Below are 18,520 nucleotides of genomic sequence, written 5' to 3'. Positions count from 1 at the left end.
GGTTTTATCCAGATTTGGGGTTTTCCATCCCGCACAGCACGCGAATCTTCCCCAAACACGCACACGTTATTATGATATATATATATATATATTATGTGTGGTTTGTAGAATAAATAAAGTGTCTGTGAAAATGGAAATGAAAAGTACACAAGGAGCCAGAACTAAGAAGTTTAAGGGATAGTAGTGATTAAACAGGTGAAAGAATTTGAAAAACCTAGTGCAAAAATGAACTGGGACTAAGGGAGAAAAAAAAAAAAAATATATATATATATATGTATAAGTAAATAAATAACTAAATAACACTATATTCAGATATGGGAGGGCAATTTTAGCAAGAGATCGAATCAGGGAATGGCAAATATGCAAAATCTGAATATAGTAGATAAAAAAAAAAAAAAAGCAAGGCTTATACCAGAACCCCTTCTTTAAGGTTGGACCTTACACACCAGTAAGTTCAGTATTTTTAATGACTTTTTCTACACTTTTTTTTTCTTTATACTGTCTTTTTCTATTTTTTCCCCCGTTCGTATAACTATTAGTGCAATACGAGGGTGGTACGAACGCTCCTGTCTATCCTCAATCCTATCGCTATTTTCGCCTTCTTTTGAACATCTTTTCTCCCCTTCTCCTCCCCTAGAATTTACTATTCCCTATACCATTTGCTTGTCTATACTTTTTCATTACCTTTCACCCCTTCCGCACTTCACATACACTTGTATTATATTCCGCATTACACTTTTGTAAATTTGTATTTATTTTAATTTACATTTTTTACACTGCGTAGGGACTGTCTTGTCCACTAGTGTTATGATAAAAGGCTGCATATCCCCCCCCCCCTTTTTTTTTTCTAATACTACAGACAAGTTTGAAAACGCAGTGCCTGATACATGGTCAGCAGTAGTCCCCTGATGAATTTCCTGGCTATGTATCGTATTTTTTTTTTTTTTTTCATCTACTATATTCAGATTTTGCATATTTGCCATCCCCTGATTCGACCTCTTGCTAAAATTGCCTTCCCATATCTGAATATAGTGTTCTTTCTTTATTTATTTACTTATTTTTTTCCCCTGAGTCCCAGTTCATTTTTGCACTAGGTTTTTCAAATTCTTTCACCTGTTTAACCACTACTTCACTTTCACTTTCTACTATCCCTTAAACTTCTCTTAGTTCTGGCTCCTTGTGTACTTTCCATTTCCATTTTCACGGACACTTTATTTATTCTAACAACCACACATAATTTATATCCTTTTGCTTCCTCTACCGCTGCACTGCGCGTTTTGGAGCATTAGATATACTATAACTTTTGTTATTTTCATTTTTCTGCTTATTTTGCTTCTTAACTGTTATATATATATATATATATATATCATAATAACAATAAAAATGATAGCTTATTTTTATTTTTAAGGACGTACTTTTCCAAGTCATCCATATTACAGCCAGCCCCTTGGTTTCGGACAGCTATCCCTTTTCAGCCTTCTGAAAGCCTATTCTCTTTTGGATAAGGAAGTAGGCTACTGCCAGGGCCTGAGTTTCGTTGCTGGGGTGTTACTTCTTCACGTAAGTATTCTTCCGCATGCTAAGTGATTGACTGAAGTTTTTTTAAATTTTTCGAATACTGTTTCGTTTCTGCTTCTATTTTTTTCTTCTTTTTTTTAAAATGCAGAATTAAACATACTTTTATATAAATCTTTTGGAATAAAGAGTTTAAAGGCATGCCTGGTTTAAAGCGACTCGTGCAACGTTTGAGAATCAGGTAGAACTCCACTGGCTGTTGGCGAAACCAATGCACGATGGTCTTGAGATGTCTAGTGGTGAGTATAGGTAAAATCAGTTGCGCGTTTACGCATCGGGGTGGGCGCTTTTAGGAGTTCCCAAAAGTTGAAATATTTTAGGATATTATTTTTTATTTTATATATTATATTATATATATCTTTCGATCGACTCGCCTTTGGGGCGATTTGTCTAGCGATCGAAATGCAGCGATTCCCTGACCATTATTGGTTTTGTGGTCCTCTGTTGAGATGGGCCGTAATGGTCAGTCTATTTTTGGTTTATTTTTGTTTTATTTTATTGTAGTTGGTTTACATCTCTGCTGGTGATATTTCACAAAAATTTGGACTTGGTTCCCATCAGAGGGGGCGCCGTTAAATTTCTATTTAATTGGCACTCAAAATTTAATTGATTATTATTTTATTATTTTTGCATTTAGATTTTCTAAATTATCTTGGAGAGTTTCCGCTGCAATATTTTTACTCTTGTTACCCTTCTCTTCCCTCCTGATCGTTATGTTTAATTTTGACTATCTTCGCTCTTCTGTCTTGCCATGCTGCTGGCATTATTATTATTATTTTTTAATTATCATTCTAATTTATTTTTACATTTCAAGCATCATGTAGAGGAATATGCTTTTTGCTGCCTCTAATGTTTGCTTTACCTTTTTATTTTTTATTATGAAAGATCCAGTTTTCAACTATTTCAAACATTATTCAAATAAATGTATAAGTATATATATATATATAAAGCAATAAAAAAAGAAAAGAAAGTGAGGGAGAGATAGAGTGAAACATTACTAATATTAGCTATTATCTTCACTCTGTCTCTCTCACTTCTTTTCCTTTTTTTTTTAATCGCTTTATTGTCCATGCTCTGCTTAGGTTTAGAATTTGCTGCCTTTGACTTCACTAGACTACTTTCCCATTTTTCTATCTTCTTATTTCCATTTTTTGCCTTCTTATTTTCACTTGCTTGTTATTTCATTCTTTAAATATAGTAAATTTTGTAGCAGTATTAGCCCACAGTGCCTTAGGCCTCCAACTCATCTAAACGCATCACTTGTTAAAATGTAAGCGGAAAGAAGGTTTTGTTTACAGTTTCTTCAGAGAGTGTGAATATGACTTAAGTACAGCATTTCAACAAGTTACTTCAATGCCCATAAAAATGTTTCATCAATATTTCGATTTTTCTAACTGATACTATATTAATAAACTAAAACAAGACCAGCGTCATTAGCTGTGAGTTGAATTTGCTATAAAAACTTAAATGAGGGTAAATTTAAATGATGGTAAATGCTATCAGTAAATTTAAATGATGGTAAATGATGTCGTAGTACACTGCAAAAATTCAAAATGAATGTTTATGCAATCTTCAGAGTCAGTCACGTTGGGATAATTAATTACTAAGAAACTGTAATATTTACAACACAGTATGTAAATTATGATCACAGAATGGTAAGATGTACACTTGATATAGATGTAGAAAAGGAAAGGAAAAAACTGACTCGAGTAAATAATACAAAGGTATTTGAGATAACAGAAGAGAAGAAAAAGCAGTATGTACTGGAACTTAAGAACACGTTTAAGCTTCTGCAGACTGCTCAGGACCAAGATATCGATGAGGAATATTACATCTTTCTGAAAGTGATAAAGCCCAAGAAACCTATAGGGAAAAAAAATCCAAAGAAGAAAAAATCAGTCAAGAAACACTTGTCATGATAAACCGAAGAAGACAAATGAAGAGCAAGAAAAACACTGACAGGGAGAAATTGAGTATAATGAGTTATGCAAAGCCATTAGAAAGAGACTCAGAGAGGACATAAGAAGATTTAACACAAGAAAAGTAGAACAAGCATTAAGGGAAAACAAAGGATTTAAATCAGCAGCCATGAGCAGTAATACAGAAAGACAAATGATACTGAAACTGAAAAATAGCGATGTGTACTTATAAACAGCAGAGAAGGCATAATTCAAATAGCAGAAGACTACTATAGAGAATTATACAAGGAGCGAGGGAATGATGCCAGCAGTGGGGAAGATGGATTGCAAAGTAGCAACACATATGACATACCCGATATTCTTCCTGATGAGGTAGAACATGCATTGAAGAAAATGAAGAATCAGAAAGCCCCGGGGGAAGATGAAGTTACTGTAGAGTTGTTAAAATTGGGAGGAAGAGACATAACATAAAAACTGGCAAGGCTCTTCACAAAGTGCATTAGAAAAGGTGTGACGCCTAAGCAGTGGAATAATGCAATCATAGTTTTGCTGCATAAGAAAGGAGATAAATCAGAAATTGGAAATTATAGACCAATTAGCTTGTTATCCCACATCTACAAGTTGTTCACAAGGGTCATTACTAACAGATTAGAAAGAATACTTGATGAGAATCAACCGAAAGAGCAAGCTGGCTTTAGGACAGGATTCTCAACTATGGTTCACCTTCACGTAATATCACAGCTAATGGAGAAAGCAAATGAATATAAAACACCATTATGCCTGGCATTTGCGGATTATGAAAAGGCATTTGACTCCATACAGCATAAGGCAATGTTTCGGGCACTGGAAATACAAGGCATAGATACCCCGCATATTATGATTTTGAAGAAAATATATGAGAGTGTTACCTCCTTTATTAGACTAGACAAAGACAACAGGAAATTTAAAATCAAGAAAGGAGTTCGACAAGGAGACACAATATCTCCGAAGCTGTTTGCTGCTGCCCTTGAGGAAGCTTTCAGAAGATTAGACTGGTCGCAGAAAGGAGTCAATGTGAACGGAGAGTACCTAAACCATTTACGATTTGCAGATGACATTGTGGTCATAAGCCACGACCCCAAAGAATTAGAGGAAAATCTTAATCAGTTATGCACAGTTAGTAAGGATTTTGGACTAAAGATGAATATGGCTAAAACAAAAGTAATGATGAACAAGTATGCCACAGAAAGGGAAATAATGATTGAAGGAGAAGTAATTGAAAAGGTGGAGTCATATACTTACTTGGGACAAGTTATTAGCTGTAATAATGATAAATGGCTGGAAGTCAAGAGAAGAATAAATTTTGGATGGATAGCATTCAGGAAATATAGTCACATACTGAAGAGCAATATCCCAGTTTGTCTTAAACGTAAAATAATGAACCAATGTATACTCCCCACCATGACTTATGGAAATGAAATTTGGGCACTCACCAAAAGAATGGAAAAGAAGCTGAGAACTACACAGCGAATAATGGAACGAATTATATTGGGAATCAGACTATTAGATAAGAAGAGAAACACATGGATTAGGCAGCAAACTCAAGTAAAGGACATTCTTATCAAAACTAAAGAACTAAAATGGTCTTGGGGAGGACACATAGCTCGAAGACATGATGACAGATGGACTAAGAAAATAACAGAATGGTACCCAAGAGGAGCTAGAAGAAAACCTCGAAGACAAAGGCGGAGATGGATAGATGAAATTCATGAGTTTGTGGGTAGTAAATGGATGGCCAGTGCTCAAAACAGAAGGAACTGGAAAGTTGCTGGAGAGGCCTTCATCCTGCAGTGGATTGAAAATGGCTGATGATGATGATGATGTAAATTATTAATAAGAAATATTATGCGCTATACCTCTTAGATAATCAACAATATCACCCCGTTCATCATATGCACTAACAAGCCTTTTAATTCGTAATTAATTAAGCCTTTTAATAGTAATTAATTATCCCAACGTGACTGATTCTGAAGATTGCATAAACATTCATTTTGAATTTTTGCAGTGTACTGTTATAATTAGTTTAGTTTAAAATTAACCAGTTGTTATATTGTTCAAATAATGGATTTTTTTACTATTTTTGTGATACATGTAACTATTAAAATACATAATCTACCTATTAAATTACACATTTCCGTACTATTCCCTCACAGTTCATAGAATTCCAAAAATATGCTAATCATAGCTTAAGGTAGAAACTTAAATAAAAAATAACTTTTTATGATTTGACCAAACACATCTCATTGCTTCTAGACGGTAAAACGCGATAAACTGACGCGGCGGTGAATTGCTGGCGATCAATTTTCTGGACCCCATCAAAGGCTTTCCATCGTGTTTGGCATAAAGGTCTTCTAAACAAGCTTCCATCTTATGGTTTGCCAACTGTTTTTAGTAATTGGTTATCCAGTTTTCTCTCTGATCGCTCACTGAGGGTGATGGTAGATGGCTCTCTGTCTTCTAACTTCTCCACTAATGCCGGTGTCCCCCAAGGTTCAGTTCTTTCCCCCACTCTTTTCCTCTTGTATATTAATGACCTTCTTCCATTGACTGGAAATCCTATCCATAGTTTTGCCGATGATAGCACGTTGCATTCCACTTTCCATTTTGAGAAACCTTGTCCTGCTGAATCAGCTTCAACTTCTCGAAAATCTGCTACCAATCCCTTAAATGCCGATCTTCAGGTAATTCTCCAGTGGGGCAAAGACAACTTAGTTGATTTAAACCCTTCTAAAACTCAGTCTTGTCTTATATCTCGCAAAAAGGATTCTTCTGCTCCTATGCTTATCTTTAGTGACACTCCGATTTCTAGGCAAAATGATATATCTCTTTTGGGGATTACCCTGACTTCTAATCTCTCTTGGCACAAGCACATTACAAATATTGCTTCCTATGCATCTAAAAAACTTGGTTTTCTCTTTCGCTCTCGGCGTTACTTTTCTTCCAAACGGCTGCTCATTCTGTATAAATCCCAAATCCGCCCTACCATGGAAGGAATATTGTTCCCACATCTGGGGTGGTGCCCCCAAAACCTCTCTGAGGCTTCTTGATTTCGTTCAGAAGAGGGCAGTTAGGTTAATTAATGATTCATCTCTAACAGAGTCTCTCCACTCGCTGTCTCATAGACGTACTGTTTCTGCTGCATGCCTCTTCTACAGATACTTCCAGGGGCACTGTTCTTCTGAATTGGCTTCTATAATTCCTGCTCTCTCTTTCAAAACAGTCCGAACACGTGCTGCCACCAGCCAAAACCCATTTACTGTCCAACTTCAAACTCACACGACCAACTTTTCATCTTCCTCGTTTGTTTATTCAACTGCCGTTTTCTGGAACAACCTTCCTTTGTGCGTATTTCCTGAAAATTACAGTCTACAGAAGTTCAAGTCCAATGTCAACAAATATCTTCTTTCGTCTTCTCAACCTTCAGCCCAAGCACGGTACTAAGTACTATAGGTTCTAATACCTCTCGTGTTTGGGGTTTACATTAAAAAAAAAATTATTGATGACTTCACTAATAAATAAGGCAAGAAGTTACTCGATGTTCTCAACGAAGGTCCCTTAATACTGAATGTTGACATCTAATAACTGCAAACCAATTATATTGGAAAAATATACTAATGCGAATTGCACTATTTTATATAGTTAATTTCACTACTTGCGGTTGCACTATTTTATATAGCGGATTCTACTACTTCCGGTTGCACTATTTTATATAATGCAATCCACAAGTAGATACTAAAGGTACGAGGCGGCCCCTTAGTGGTTTTGAATTTGGACAGCTATGTCTATGGGTATAACTGGTTGAGATTGTTTCTCTCCAAAACAGGTACTAGTTTCTTCAAATTATTCACAGGGGAGAGTACCATAGAATTATTGGATGAAGACTTATTTCTACAGCGTTTGCATTTTATTTTAATACCTGAACTCTTAAGTTCTCCATTCCAGACAGTTGATTAATTTATTCTGGATTCAGAAACATAAAATGCTAGAAATACGACCCTGCTGTATGGTCTGTGAAATTACAACTTGACCAAATAGTTGTCTCCTTAAAATCCAGTCTATCACAGCTGAATGACCAAGCCCACACCGAACTCGACCTGGTTATAAAAAATTGTCATTCAGTAGTCATCGTTAATAAGAACAAAGCTTTCTTGGCTCAGGTAGACCACAGAGCAGCTGTGTGAACTGTACCATCTTCATCCTCGCTAGACTACTACTCTAAACTATTTATATTGCATTTCTCTGTTACTCATGAAATTTAGACCTGAGCAGATCTGTTTGATGTTAATCCACCACACGACATCCTTGACAGTATATTGGTTTCGTCACTTTCACCCTTTTTGGAGAGGTCTAGGTTCGGATTTATAACTTTGGCCCGCGAGTATATACCAAGGGACTATACGGCAACTCAGTGATTTGAAGTTGAACAGCCCTGTCTAGAGGAAGCACACTCAGAGCAGGTACTGGTTTCTTCAAATGATTCACCTTGGCACTGGGGGCAAATTGGTCAGTCTCATGCGACAGTTACACGCGCTCCTGCCCTTGAAGCTCTTGAGTTTTCATTCAGCAAAACAGGCAGACCGACCAAAAATACACAATTCACGGACACAATAAAATAAAAAATAAATTTTCTGTTTATACTCCGGCACGACAACCAAGTCAGTAGAGTTATCGACGCCTCTCTCTACTGTCTGATCTGTTAATAGACGATCTCATATGGAGGAAACAGAACCTCCCCCGACGATATTTCAGACCGAACGACATGCAGATCGGTCCGTGAACGCACTTTTACAGACGTAATATACAGCGCAAGATATAGCCTTATGTGCTATGCTTGTATAAATAATACGAAGAATAATAGCGGAGAGTTCTGTCTATGAAGCAGATCCAGTGCTGCGCGTCAGCCCTAGGGTTGCTATCATTGAAATGGCAGCAGGCTTTCCCATCAGAAGGATGTTCTTTATTCATTGAAAAGAGATTAGTATTTATGGGTAAGATGCTAATAGGACCTGTCTCAAAACCTACTGGAATTCGTGTTCTTGGAGAATCCCATAACCTCCCTTTATTAGATGCCCACATAAATAGGTTTTACCCTGTCGGATAGATTCCTTCCGAACCAGATGGACAAATCCCTCTGAAAAAAAGATTCCGACCTAAACGATTTGGTGAATAACAAATAAAAGGCAGTGCATACTCAGTGTCTTGGAAGTCGATCTCCATAATCGCTAATGAACTTTACCCTGCCCCACTCTACCCTGGCACGGTGGCCGAATCAATCTACTGCATCGGTTGCACTTCCGCCCCGACACTTTTTTTTTCCCAACAAAATAGACAAACCGACCGCAAAATACATGCGATTTATGAACGCAATACACCGATGTCTTGTGTTTTTGTTCCATAACTTTAGTTTCTTTAGCTGCAAAAAAATAATAATATAATAAAATAAATAAATAAAAACATCTTGTGAATTCCTGTGCCTTTCTCATTTGTATTATCAATTTGGGATGGATCCATATTATTAATGTGAGCTCTAACATCGTGTGTCGCCTTCACTAATTCTGTCGTCGGTGATCTGATATGGCTCTTCTCTGATGAGCTACCCGCAAGAGATTATCTAAACATTTTGCTATGTATCCATGATGTAATTGTAACTTATTTTAATATTTTAAACAACTTATACTTATATTCTCTTAGCATTATTTATTGTTTTTCAGGTCCAGTCAGTATAATTTCTGTTATGTTATTATGCATTTTTATTCCTTTAATCCGTTTCAAATAAACCACTAGCAGTTTTTCTGTTGTAGTAGTAGTAGCAGAAAATGATGCAAGAAAGCAAGCTTATATAGCATCAGCCAAAAAAAAAAAAAAAAAAACCTACACAATTTACCCATTCATCCCCTTCAAGAATTTGTCTAGTTCTTCCTTGAATTTATTAAGCCATCCACTTCCACAACAACAGATGGAAACCTGTTTCAACAATCAACCACCCACTGGCTAAAGGCAAACTTCCGCACATCAATCCAGAGCAACCATCCTTCCTCAACTTAAATTTATGTCCCCTCATGTGTGTAGTCTCAGCAAGAGGAAGAATGCCATTCAGCTTACTCAATCTATTCAAGGCTTTAAACACTTCAATCAGATCACCCTTCAGGTGCTTAGTCTCTAGAAGCTGCAATTTGCAGGACTAAAGCCTTTCTAGGTAAGACCACCGTTTGTTCCCTTCACCAATCTGGTTGCCCTTCTACAGCCTTCCTAAAACGATGCCTCCAGATCTGTATATAATACTCAAGATGCAGCCTAACGATGGCCTTGTACAAAGGGATAATCATCTCCTTATCCCTGCTAGCAAAGTTTCTGTATATCATTGACAAAACCCCATGAGATGTCCTGGCAGCATGTCTGCACAGCTCAGAGAATTTCATATCTGACTGCACAATTACCCCCAGGTCTTTTTCATTTCCCTGAGTGTAGTACTGCACAGTTGACAGGTTACTCTGGGCTTACTGCTACCCATATGCAGTACGTTGTATTTGTCAATGTTAAACTTCAATTGCCATTTTTCAGCCCATCGACCTAATTTTTCTAGGTCCTGTTGCAGTGCGAAGAAATTATTATTATATATGTTTCTTCTTCTTTTTTTAATCATAGCATTAATCTCTCATGTGTATCTCCTTTAAATGAGATGGCAATATATGTGAGACTTCGGTATTGCACTGCTTTGCTGAGTTCTGATGAAAGGCTTGTATCATTGAAACAGTCATCAGGGTATATACTTTGTTCATAAACTCTTGTGTATTTTGTTCAGTAGCTTTGTTTAAATAATGCTTTCGAAGGGGAGCGCTTTTATTTGTAAATGCAATACTGTACTAAGACACACCTCTACATCGTGGTGCTGCATATGAGGGGGAGAGAGCAGTGTTTATGCAACTACAATAAAGGGGTGTGCCTCGGTGTTGCACTACAGATAAAGAATGCACCCTTCGAGAAGCATTATTTATAATTATCATTTTAATTTTAAAATGCTGGGATGTCACATTTGTGAAAATATAAGCCCAAATCGTTTGTCCTTATTAATCGGAGAATAGACATAAGTGTGTTTTGACATCGGTTGACCGCTTTAATATTTTACTTTATTTTTTATTTTATTTTTATTTATTTAATATTTTATATTTATAAATACTGAACGTTTCAATTTAAAAAATTTAATCGATTAATTCAACGTATTAGTATCAAAGTTAAATTATAATTATAGTATTATTATCAAAGTTAAATTATAATTATAGTATTATTATCAAAGTTAAATTATAATTTTAGTTACTTGCTTTTGTACGGCAATACCGAACCGATCGTGGTGTTGCATATGAGGGAGAAGCAGTGTTTATACTATTAACATAAATTTTATTCAGCAACAGTAAAAATTTATGTTAATAGTATAAACACTATTTCTCCCTCATATGCAACACCACGATCGGTTCGGTATTGCCGTACAAAAGCAAGTAACTAAAATTATAATTTAACTTTGATAATAATACTATAATTATAATTTAACTTTGATACTAATACGTTGAATTAATCGATTAATTTTTTTAAATTGAAACGTTCAGTATTTATAAATATAAAATATTAAATAAATAAAAATAAAATAAAAAATAAAGTAAAATATTAAAGCGGTCAACCGATATCAAAATACACTTATGTCTATTCTCCGATTAATAAGGACAAACGATTTGGGCTCATATTTTCACAAATGTGACATCCCAGCATTTTAAAATTAAAATGATAATTATAAATAATGCTTCTCGAAGGGGGCATTCTTTATCTGTAGTGCAACACCGAGGCACACCCCTTTATCGTGGTTGCATAAACACTGCTTTCTCCCCCTCATATGCAGCACCACGATCTAGCGGTGCGTCTTAGTACAGTATTGCATTTACAAATAAAAGCGCTCCCCTTCGAAAGCATTATTTAAACAAAGCTACTGAACAAAATACACAGGAGTTTATGAACAAAGTATATACCCTGATGACTGTTTCAATGATACAAGCCTTTCATCAGAACTCAGCAAAGCAGTGCAATACCGAAGTCTCACATATATTGCCATCTCATTTAAAGGAGATACACATGAGAGATTAATGCTATGATTAAAAAAAAAAGAAGGAACACATCGATTTTGCGGTATATTAAGCTGGCAATTTTTGAATATACAACTTTCAGTCCGGAGTATACAAAAATATGTATTTTTTAAATCTATATAATATAGGTATGAATACACCATAGATCACTCTTAAAAGGCAAAAAACTACGTTTGTAGTGTAAAAGGGCATCATTTTATCTGTATCTCATATTTTGCTCCTCCTTCACAACGAGTTGCCATATATTGCGCTACTTCGAATAAGTAGCTCTTCACTAAAAGCGAAGACTATTTTTACTTATTCTCACTGGATACCACCGCCCAGACGGCACCGTTTCAAGGCTTGTTTGTATATGTGTGTGGGATAATAACTCTACTATCCACTTGTCCCTATTAAACTTAGAAAAGCAAAAAGTAGAGGGAAAGTTATAGGAAGAGTGGAAGAAGAAAAGAAACGGTGTAGAAGAATGAAAGGGACAGTAACTCCTTCAACTCACACCACTCAAAAACTCATAAATTCCTCGAATAGGCAACGCTTTCCCATTAGAGAAGACTGTTGTTACCTATTCTCGGAAACTCCTTGAATATCAGACACCCCCCTCCCCCGGTGACCGTTTCTAGTTGTTGTTGTTTTGGTTTTTAGGAGCATTAGCAACTAAGGCCATATTGCTCCGGGATATGCGGTGCTCATTCCCTGACCTTTCCGCATCTTCCATATTTGGTGGTGATGGGCTCGAACCCCGGTCTAATCAAGAAGCATGTGATACGCACTACTGCTCCTTCCCACCTGGCTACGGAAGCGCCCGTTTCAAGGCTTGTTGGCTTTTTATCGGTGGGTGGGCAGGTACCCTGGTATTGCAGACATGACAATCCAGTTGTGAAGATAATCACACAATATAGAGGTGCTGAAAGGTGTACATGATAATGTATAGGTATGAGGTATATTGAGGGTCTAGCGGCTCCTGGGATTTCTCCCATCTCCGCGAATGTTCTATGTATCGGTGACAGTACCCTGTCAAAGCCAGAGATTTAGAAGTGTGTGGGTCATGAGTAGTGTTATTTGTTGTGCCCATTGTTTATCCGGCTTATTGGCCGCCAGGCCCCTAATGGGACCCGACGTTGCCCATACCTCGCCACGTGGAGGCTAGCCGGGTGTTACCATTGAGTCAATTGTACTCTGGCAGGTCTTGCCACTTACTTTCCTGGGATTTTAGTGGCTAGGACCTAAAATAAAATTGGAACGACCGCGGTTGATTTTAATTCACTTACATTAAAGCGGTAATATGGGGTTTGACGCTGAAGGCCTGTTTCTGAAGTGCCTAAAAGGTTGGGCGAAATTTTTTTGGTGTATTTTAAATTTGGACGTGTAGGGCTATACACTGTGCAAGAGAAAGTGCTGGGAGGGGAGAGTGAAGGCTGGGGGGTGAAATAGGAAGAAGAGGGTCGATAGGGTAGGTGACCCCCAATTATTCAGTGAGGCATGCCCATGCCCCACCAGAGGGAAGGAATGGTGTGGCAGGGAAGAGAGGAGACAGCAAGCCGTCACCTCCCTCCCCTACCGGGTGTGGGAGTAAAAGAATTGCACTGCACAAGAGAGTGCAGCGCCTTGAGCCAATATGGCTCCGTTGAGGCAGAAACTTGGAGTTTCTCTATCTTCGTCGGTCTTCTCTGTCATTGGTAGCGTTTGGTATCCAGATTTGTCCTACAGCTATGAACACTGGTCAGGTCCGTTGTTAGTCTGTTAGCAATGGCTGTGGTTCTCTTCATCATGGGAAGATCCGCATCTCCATGGGGTTATTCTTGTGATCGCTGGTTTTAGATGATTACTAGTCAGCAGGTTCCTGAGGGAGGTTCTCCTTGAATCCTCTCCACGCGTGTTCTGTGTCTCTTTTTATTTATTTATTTATTTTATTTTATTATTTTTTTATTTTTATCTTCTGTAGATGGCTATCAGTGTTTTACGCCTACCAAATAGTTTTTGGGCATATTCCTTTAGCTCCCTGTATTCCTCTAGTGAGTCCAATAGATGTGATTCCAAGTTCTTGGGGAGGTAGTGTATTGCAGTGATCAGTCTGCACCTGAGGTCCTCATAATGGGTGCAATCATACATAATGTGCTCCCAACACTCAAATTCCCCACAGGCACAGCTCGGATCCACCTCAATCCCCAGTGCTGTCAGCTTGGCTTTAAAGGCCCCGTGACCAGTCAATAAATAGGTGGTGTATAAGCCAGGTTGAAACCAAGTTGGGGGACTGGGGTACATCCTGTCGATGTTCAGAATGAATTTCCTGGTGATATTTCCCTTATTTGAGTTGGCCCAGCGCTCCTGCCAAACTTGCATCAGGTGTTTTTGCAGTCTTGTCTTTTCATTTTTTTGTGGTGCATTAACGTCCACAGTATAGCCATGGTGTGTACAAGGTATTCCTTTCTCTATGTGGTAGTTCATTCCCCTGCGCGTGATCTCTAAGTCAAGGGGGAGAGCTCCGGCCAAGACCTGCAGTGCGTGGGTACTGGTTGTCCTACAAGCACGTGTAACTGTCAGTAGGATGGTTCTTTGCGTTGCATCAAGGATGCGTCGGTTTGTTACAGTTGCTGTTTTGGGAAACCATATTGCTGAGGCGTAAGTGATGATGGGTAGGAAGGTTGTTTTATAAAACAATGACAGGGTGCGTTGGTTTAACCCCCAGTCCCGCCTGGCGATCCTAGCCACCAATCCAGAGTATCTTTTAATTTTGGCTCTGATATACGTTAGATGGTGTTTAAAGGTAAGATTACCATCCAGTATAACCCCTAAATATTTTAACTGGGTCACTAATTTTATTGTGGTAGGTCCCACCTTTATTTGTGGCGGTCTACGTATATCAAGTTTGCCTTTTAGCAGGATGGAGGACGTCTTTGTTGTTGATATCGTCAGGCAGTGGGTTCTGGTCCAGTTTTGCAATATCAGCATTGCCTGATTGGCCTTTTCCTCTAGCTGGGCCCTGCTATCTGCAGCAATGGTGAGGACCAAATCATCAGCAAAGGCCTGGGAGCGCACATCACCGAGGTGCAAAGCCAAGAACTCGTCCAGAACCGTATTCCACAGGAGCGGCCCCAGAACAGAACCCTGGGTACAGCCCCTGCGGACATCACGATTCACTCTACCATAAGGTGCTTCCACGATGATGCGTCTCTCGGAGAGATATGACCTAATTATGGAGTATAAGTTGATCGGCACTTGTGCCTGCCTTAGTCTTGCCAGTACGCTCGGCCACCAAATGGTGTCGAACGCCCCAGCGAAGCCAACGGAGATGACTAGAAGATATTTATTATTGCAGTTTGCTGCTGATTCCGATAGGCTACGCAAGGCTTCCACAGTAGACGAACCCTGCTTGAATCCGTATTGCGATGTCTCTGTGAGTTTCGCTGCCTGGTAATGCTGATTTATCCTTGTGCAGAGTAGTCTTTCTAGCAGTTTGCTTGCAACCGGCAGTAGGGCTATTGGCTGATAGGAGTTTGGCAGGTGGGGTGGTTTGTTCGAATTTTTGGCGATTAATTTTACCTTTGCTGTCTTCCATTTTTTGGGGAAGATACCCTTAACCAAGCAGCTGTTATATAGGTGTAAGAGGAGGTCTGGAACGATCTCCACGGTCTTCTTAATAATTTCGGGTTAATGTATAGGTTAATACATTATCATAATGTATTTTTTAAATAAAAATATATAAACATTACTATAATGCTTGCTGTCTCCATATTTATATTACCCGCCAAACCCGTATTGAAAATTCAGTATTGAAGAATGATTGGTTATACAATAAAACCTCGATTTAAAGGACTGTATGGGGTATATAAAGCTGACCGTTAAATCTGCTTTTCCTTAAACTCGAAAGAAATATATATATATTTATGCCGTGTCGTATAGTGGTAGTGGAACCTCTTGATTACAGCTTACTCGGAGTTTGAAGTGCCTTCGAGTATCCTCGCTGAGATTTCTGATAACTCCCTACTGATGTTTGAACCGCACGCTTGAAATGGTGAGGGGAAAACACTGGCAATATGGCACTTTGCTTTATTGTGAAAATATTTTAATTATTAGTAAATACTGTACCATCAGACTTAAACAGTGACTTTGCCAGCTCCCGTACAGATGCTTTCGTTTATTTTATAAGTCCGTTAAATCGAGGGTTTTCTTTACTTTGAAACTAGAGCTGCTGGGTTCATGCAGGGATGTACTGCCACAGGCTCTCTCTGCTAGGTTTGCGCTAGCAGAGAGAGAGCTTGTTTTTACATTTTGAATGGTTTGCCGAACCTGTTTTTAAAAATTTGTTAGTATAGCTATTTGTTAGTAATATAGCATTATGAACACTTTGTACTCGGTAAGTGAACCTGTTATTATATCGAATGCTCACTGTTTACTGATTGGCAGTGCACTGTCTGTTCATATAAGATAAGAATATTGAAAACCATTGCGTTCCGATTAAAACGTGTTTCTTCAATGGATGATTATTAAAAAAAGGTATTCCTGGTTTTATACTGGTTAACTTAGGGCAGGGATTCTCAACCAGGGGAGGGTTTAAGGGGGGAGGGAATTGGGACCACAGATTGACAGACTCAAACTGTTGGAATGTTGATCTTTCTACATACTAAAATTCTACAGATTGTACATAATCTACAGGACATCACGCTTTATTGGATGCCAAATATTATATTAAAAATAAAGATAAATATTTCACTTTTTTTATCTTTTTGGAATGCACCTTTTGAGTCAAACAATCTTGGAAAGGGGGATGACATCACTCTTGAAAAGGGGGAATGACTTGCTGACATATGGTGAAAAGGGTGCATGGGGCAAAAAAGGTTGAGTACCACTGACCTAGAGGACGCCTAAATTATGGAGAATTATACGTAGAAAGGAATCTAATATAGCAAATACTAGTATGTACATATATACATAGCTCTACGTATAACTATATATATATATATATATATATATATATATACACATACACTAGTATATCCTACTTAACAAATATATCGAGGCAACGGGCCATAAAAAAGGATTATCTGACGTGATTATCTGAAGATTATCCTGGTCCAATGCTTTATAATAGCAATGATTGTTGCGCATTACCAGAACAAGATAAACAATTGGAAATGTTTTCATGTTAAAGAAACTAATATATCTTAGAACCAAGGAAGTAGTTATGTAGTACTTAAGGAGGAAGTTCAATGTTCTCCCATCTTAACAAGCGATCAAATTGTTCTAATTACAGATGACCGAGGAAGAGGCGTTCCAGATGATGAAACACATCATGTTCCATCTGAGTTTTCGTGATCAGTACAAGCCTGACATGTCAGCTCTCCAGGTGGGTGGAACTACTTTTACTACACATGGTCTCTTAAGTACATTGTGTTGCGTTATCTCATCTTACTTGGTAATATTGCTGCATCAACATACAAATCCCGTGTGTGTGTGTGTGGAGGGGGGAGTGAATTTTACCGTCAATTAAGCGTATGAAACAGGTTCAGTTTCTGTACCTCCCAAAGACTCGAGACATTAAGATATATTTTATTGTGCGTAGCCCTCAGAACTTAATATTGCAATGCGAATTTCTTTTATTTGTATATGAATTCATAAATAAATTTAACAGCACTGTATATTTTTGTTCACGTAATTAGTGACGAACCATTTCGCTTATTTTGTTTAAGACGACTTCAATTCGTTGACTATCTGTGAACTGTCTTTCAGATATCACTGAGAGAACTTCATTATATAGCGACACGCCCTCTTCGATATAATGATGCCTCATTTATGGTTTAAGCTACGTTTTGTACCACTGTTGTGCTTCGCGGTTAGCATCAATTGCTACAGTTTGTTCTTCCACACCGTGGTTGAGTTAATCGAGAGAGGTTTGCATAGCTTTTTCTCTTCTGGAAATTCATTTTTCATTACCCAAAATATGTAAACTGACCATAGAATGCACTCAATTTACATACACGATATATTGACGCCTCATGGCTTTGGTTGCCTCTGCGCTTATCGTAAAACAGAGGTGCTCACCCTTTTCTGGATGTGGACCAAAGCAAAATGCTGAACTTTATGTGTCGCATTGGTTCTCGCGTGCAGCTGGCCGCGAGAGCAGTTCCTTATCACTGATTATACATATTTCAAATATGATTTAATTTATAGAAATATTATGCAATAGAATTATGTATACGCCTTACTGGGAGTTAATTTGGACAATTATTTATACTCACCTATTGGTGTGATCTAATTTGATTTTTTTGTCTTAATTAACCGGAAATTAAAGGATAATGAAAAAAAATCTTATTTTAATTATAAATTTGAACTTAAAGACGATCTTTTTACATTGCTACATATTGGATATGGAACAATGTACAACACAAATTTAACTATTCATGTTATAGATGATTATTTTAAAATTGCATTATTCAATTGTACCAGTTGAATTATATTTAAACCGCAATTTTTGTTTGTATTATTGTAATTTCTATAGATCAATGTTTATATTTAGTTTAATTTCTTAATATTTAATAATTAGATACGAAAATATTATTATCGAATATTATTATTACATGACTGTAATAATATTAAGGTAGATATAGAAAACATCATAAGAAAGCATTAAAGAAAAGGCAGATATTACTAAAACGGTTATATTCAAAGGTCAGCTGGAAGCTATATTTTGTGACACTATTTATACTCAGCGAAGAGAACCCAAGTGGGGTTGAAAACACGGTACGGTGGATGGCATATAATTTAAATAATAAATAGTTATGTACTTCTCCTTTAGAGCAGCTCTTTTTATTTAGAGTGCAATACCGAGGAAACTCATGGTGAAGCGCATAATACGAGATC

At 37.5% G+C, this 18,520-nt stretch overlaps 1 protein-coding gene across 2 annotated transcripts in view; it reads left to right on the top strand.

Annotated features, from left to right (window-relative positions):
- LOC150080729 (TBC1 domain family member 1-like) overlaps positions 1–18,520 on the top strand; it is a 339,728-nt gene that overhangs the window by 299,579 nt on the left and 21,629 nt on the right. For both annotated transcript variants that reach the window (XM_090381763.1, XM_090381761.1), the window contains 2 exons: positions 1,409–1,560; positions 16,914–17,006. In XM_090381763.1, coding sequence (XP_090237889.1) covers positions 1,409–1,560; positions 16,914–17,006 — 245 coding nt within the window. The remainder of the gene's footprint in view (positions 1–1,408; positions 1,561–16,913; positions 17,007–18,520) is intronic.

Source organism: Mastigoproctus giganteus, chromosome 9 (genome assembly GCF_048544385.1).
Source record: "Mastigoproctus giganteus isolate SK-2022 chromosome 9, ASM4854438v1, whole genome shotgun sequence".
Taxonomy (NCBI): domain Eukaryota; kingdom Metazoa; phylum Arthropoda; class Arachnida; order Uropygi; family Thelyphonidae; genus Mastigoproctus; species Mastigoproctus giganteus.
This window is presented reverse-complemented; position numbering and strand designations above follow the sequence as displayed.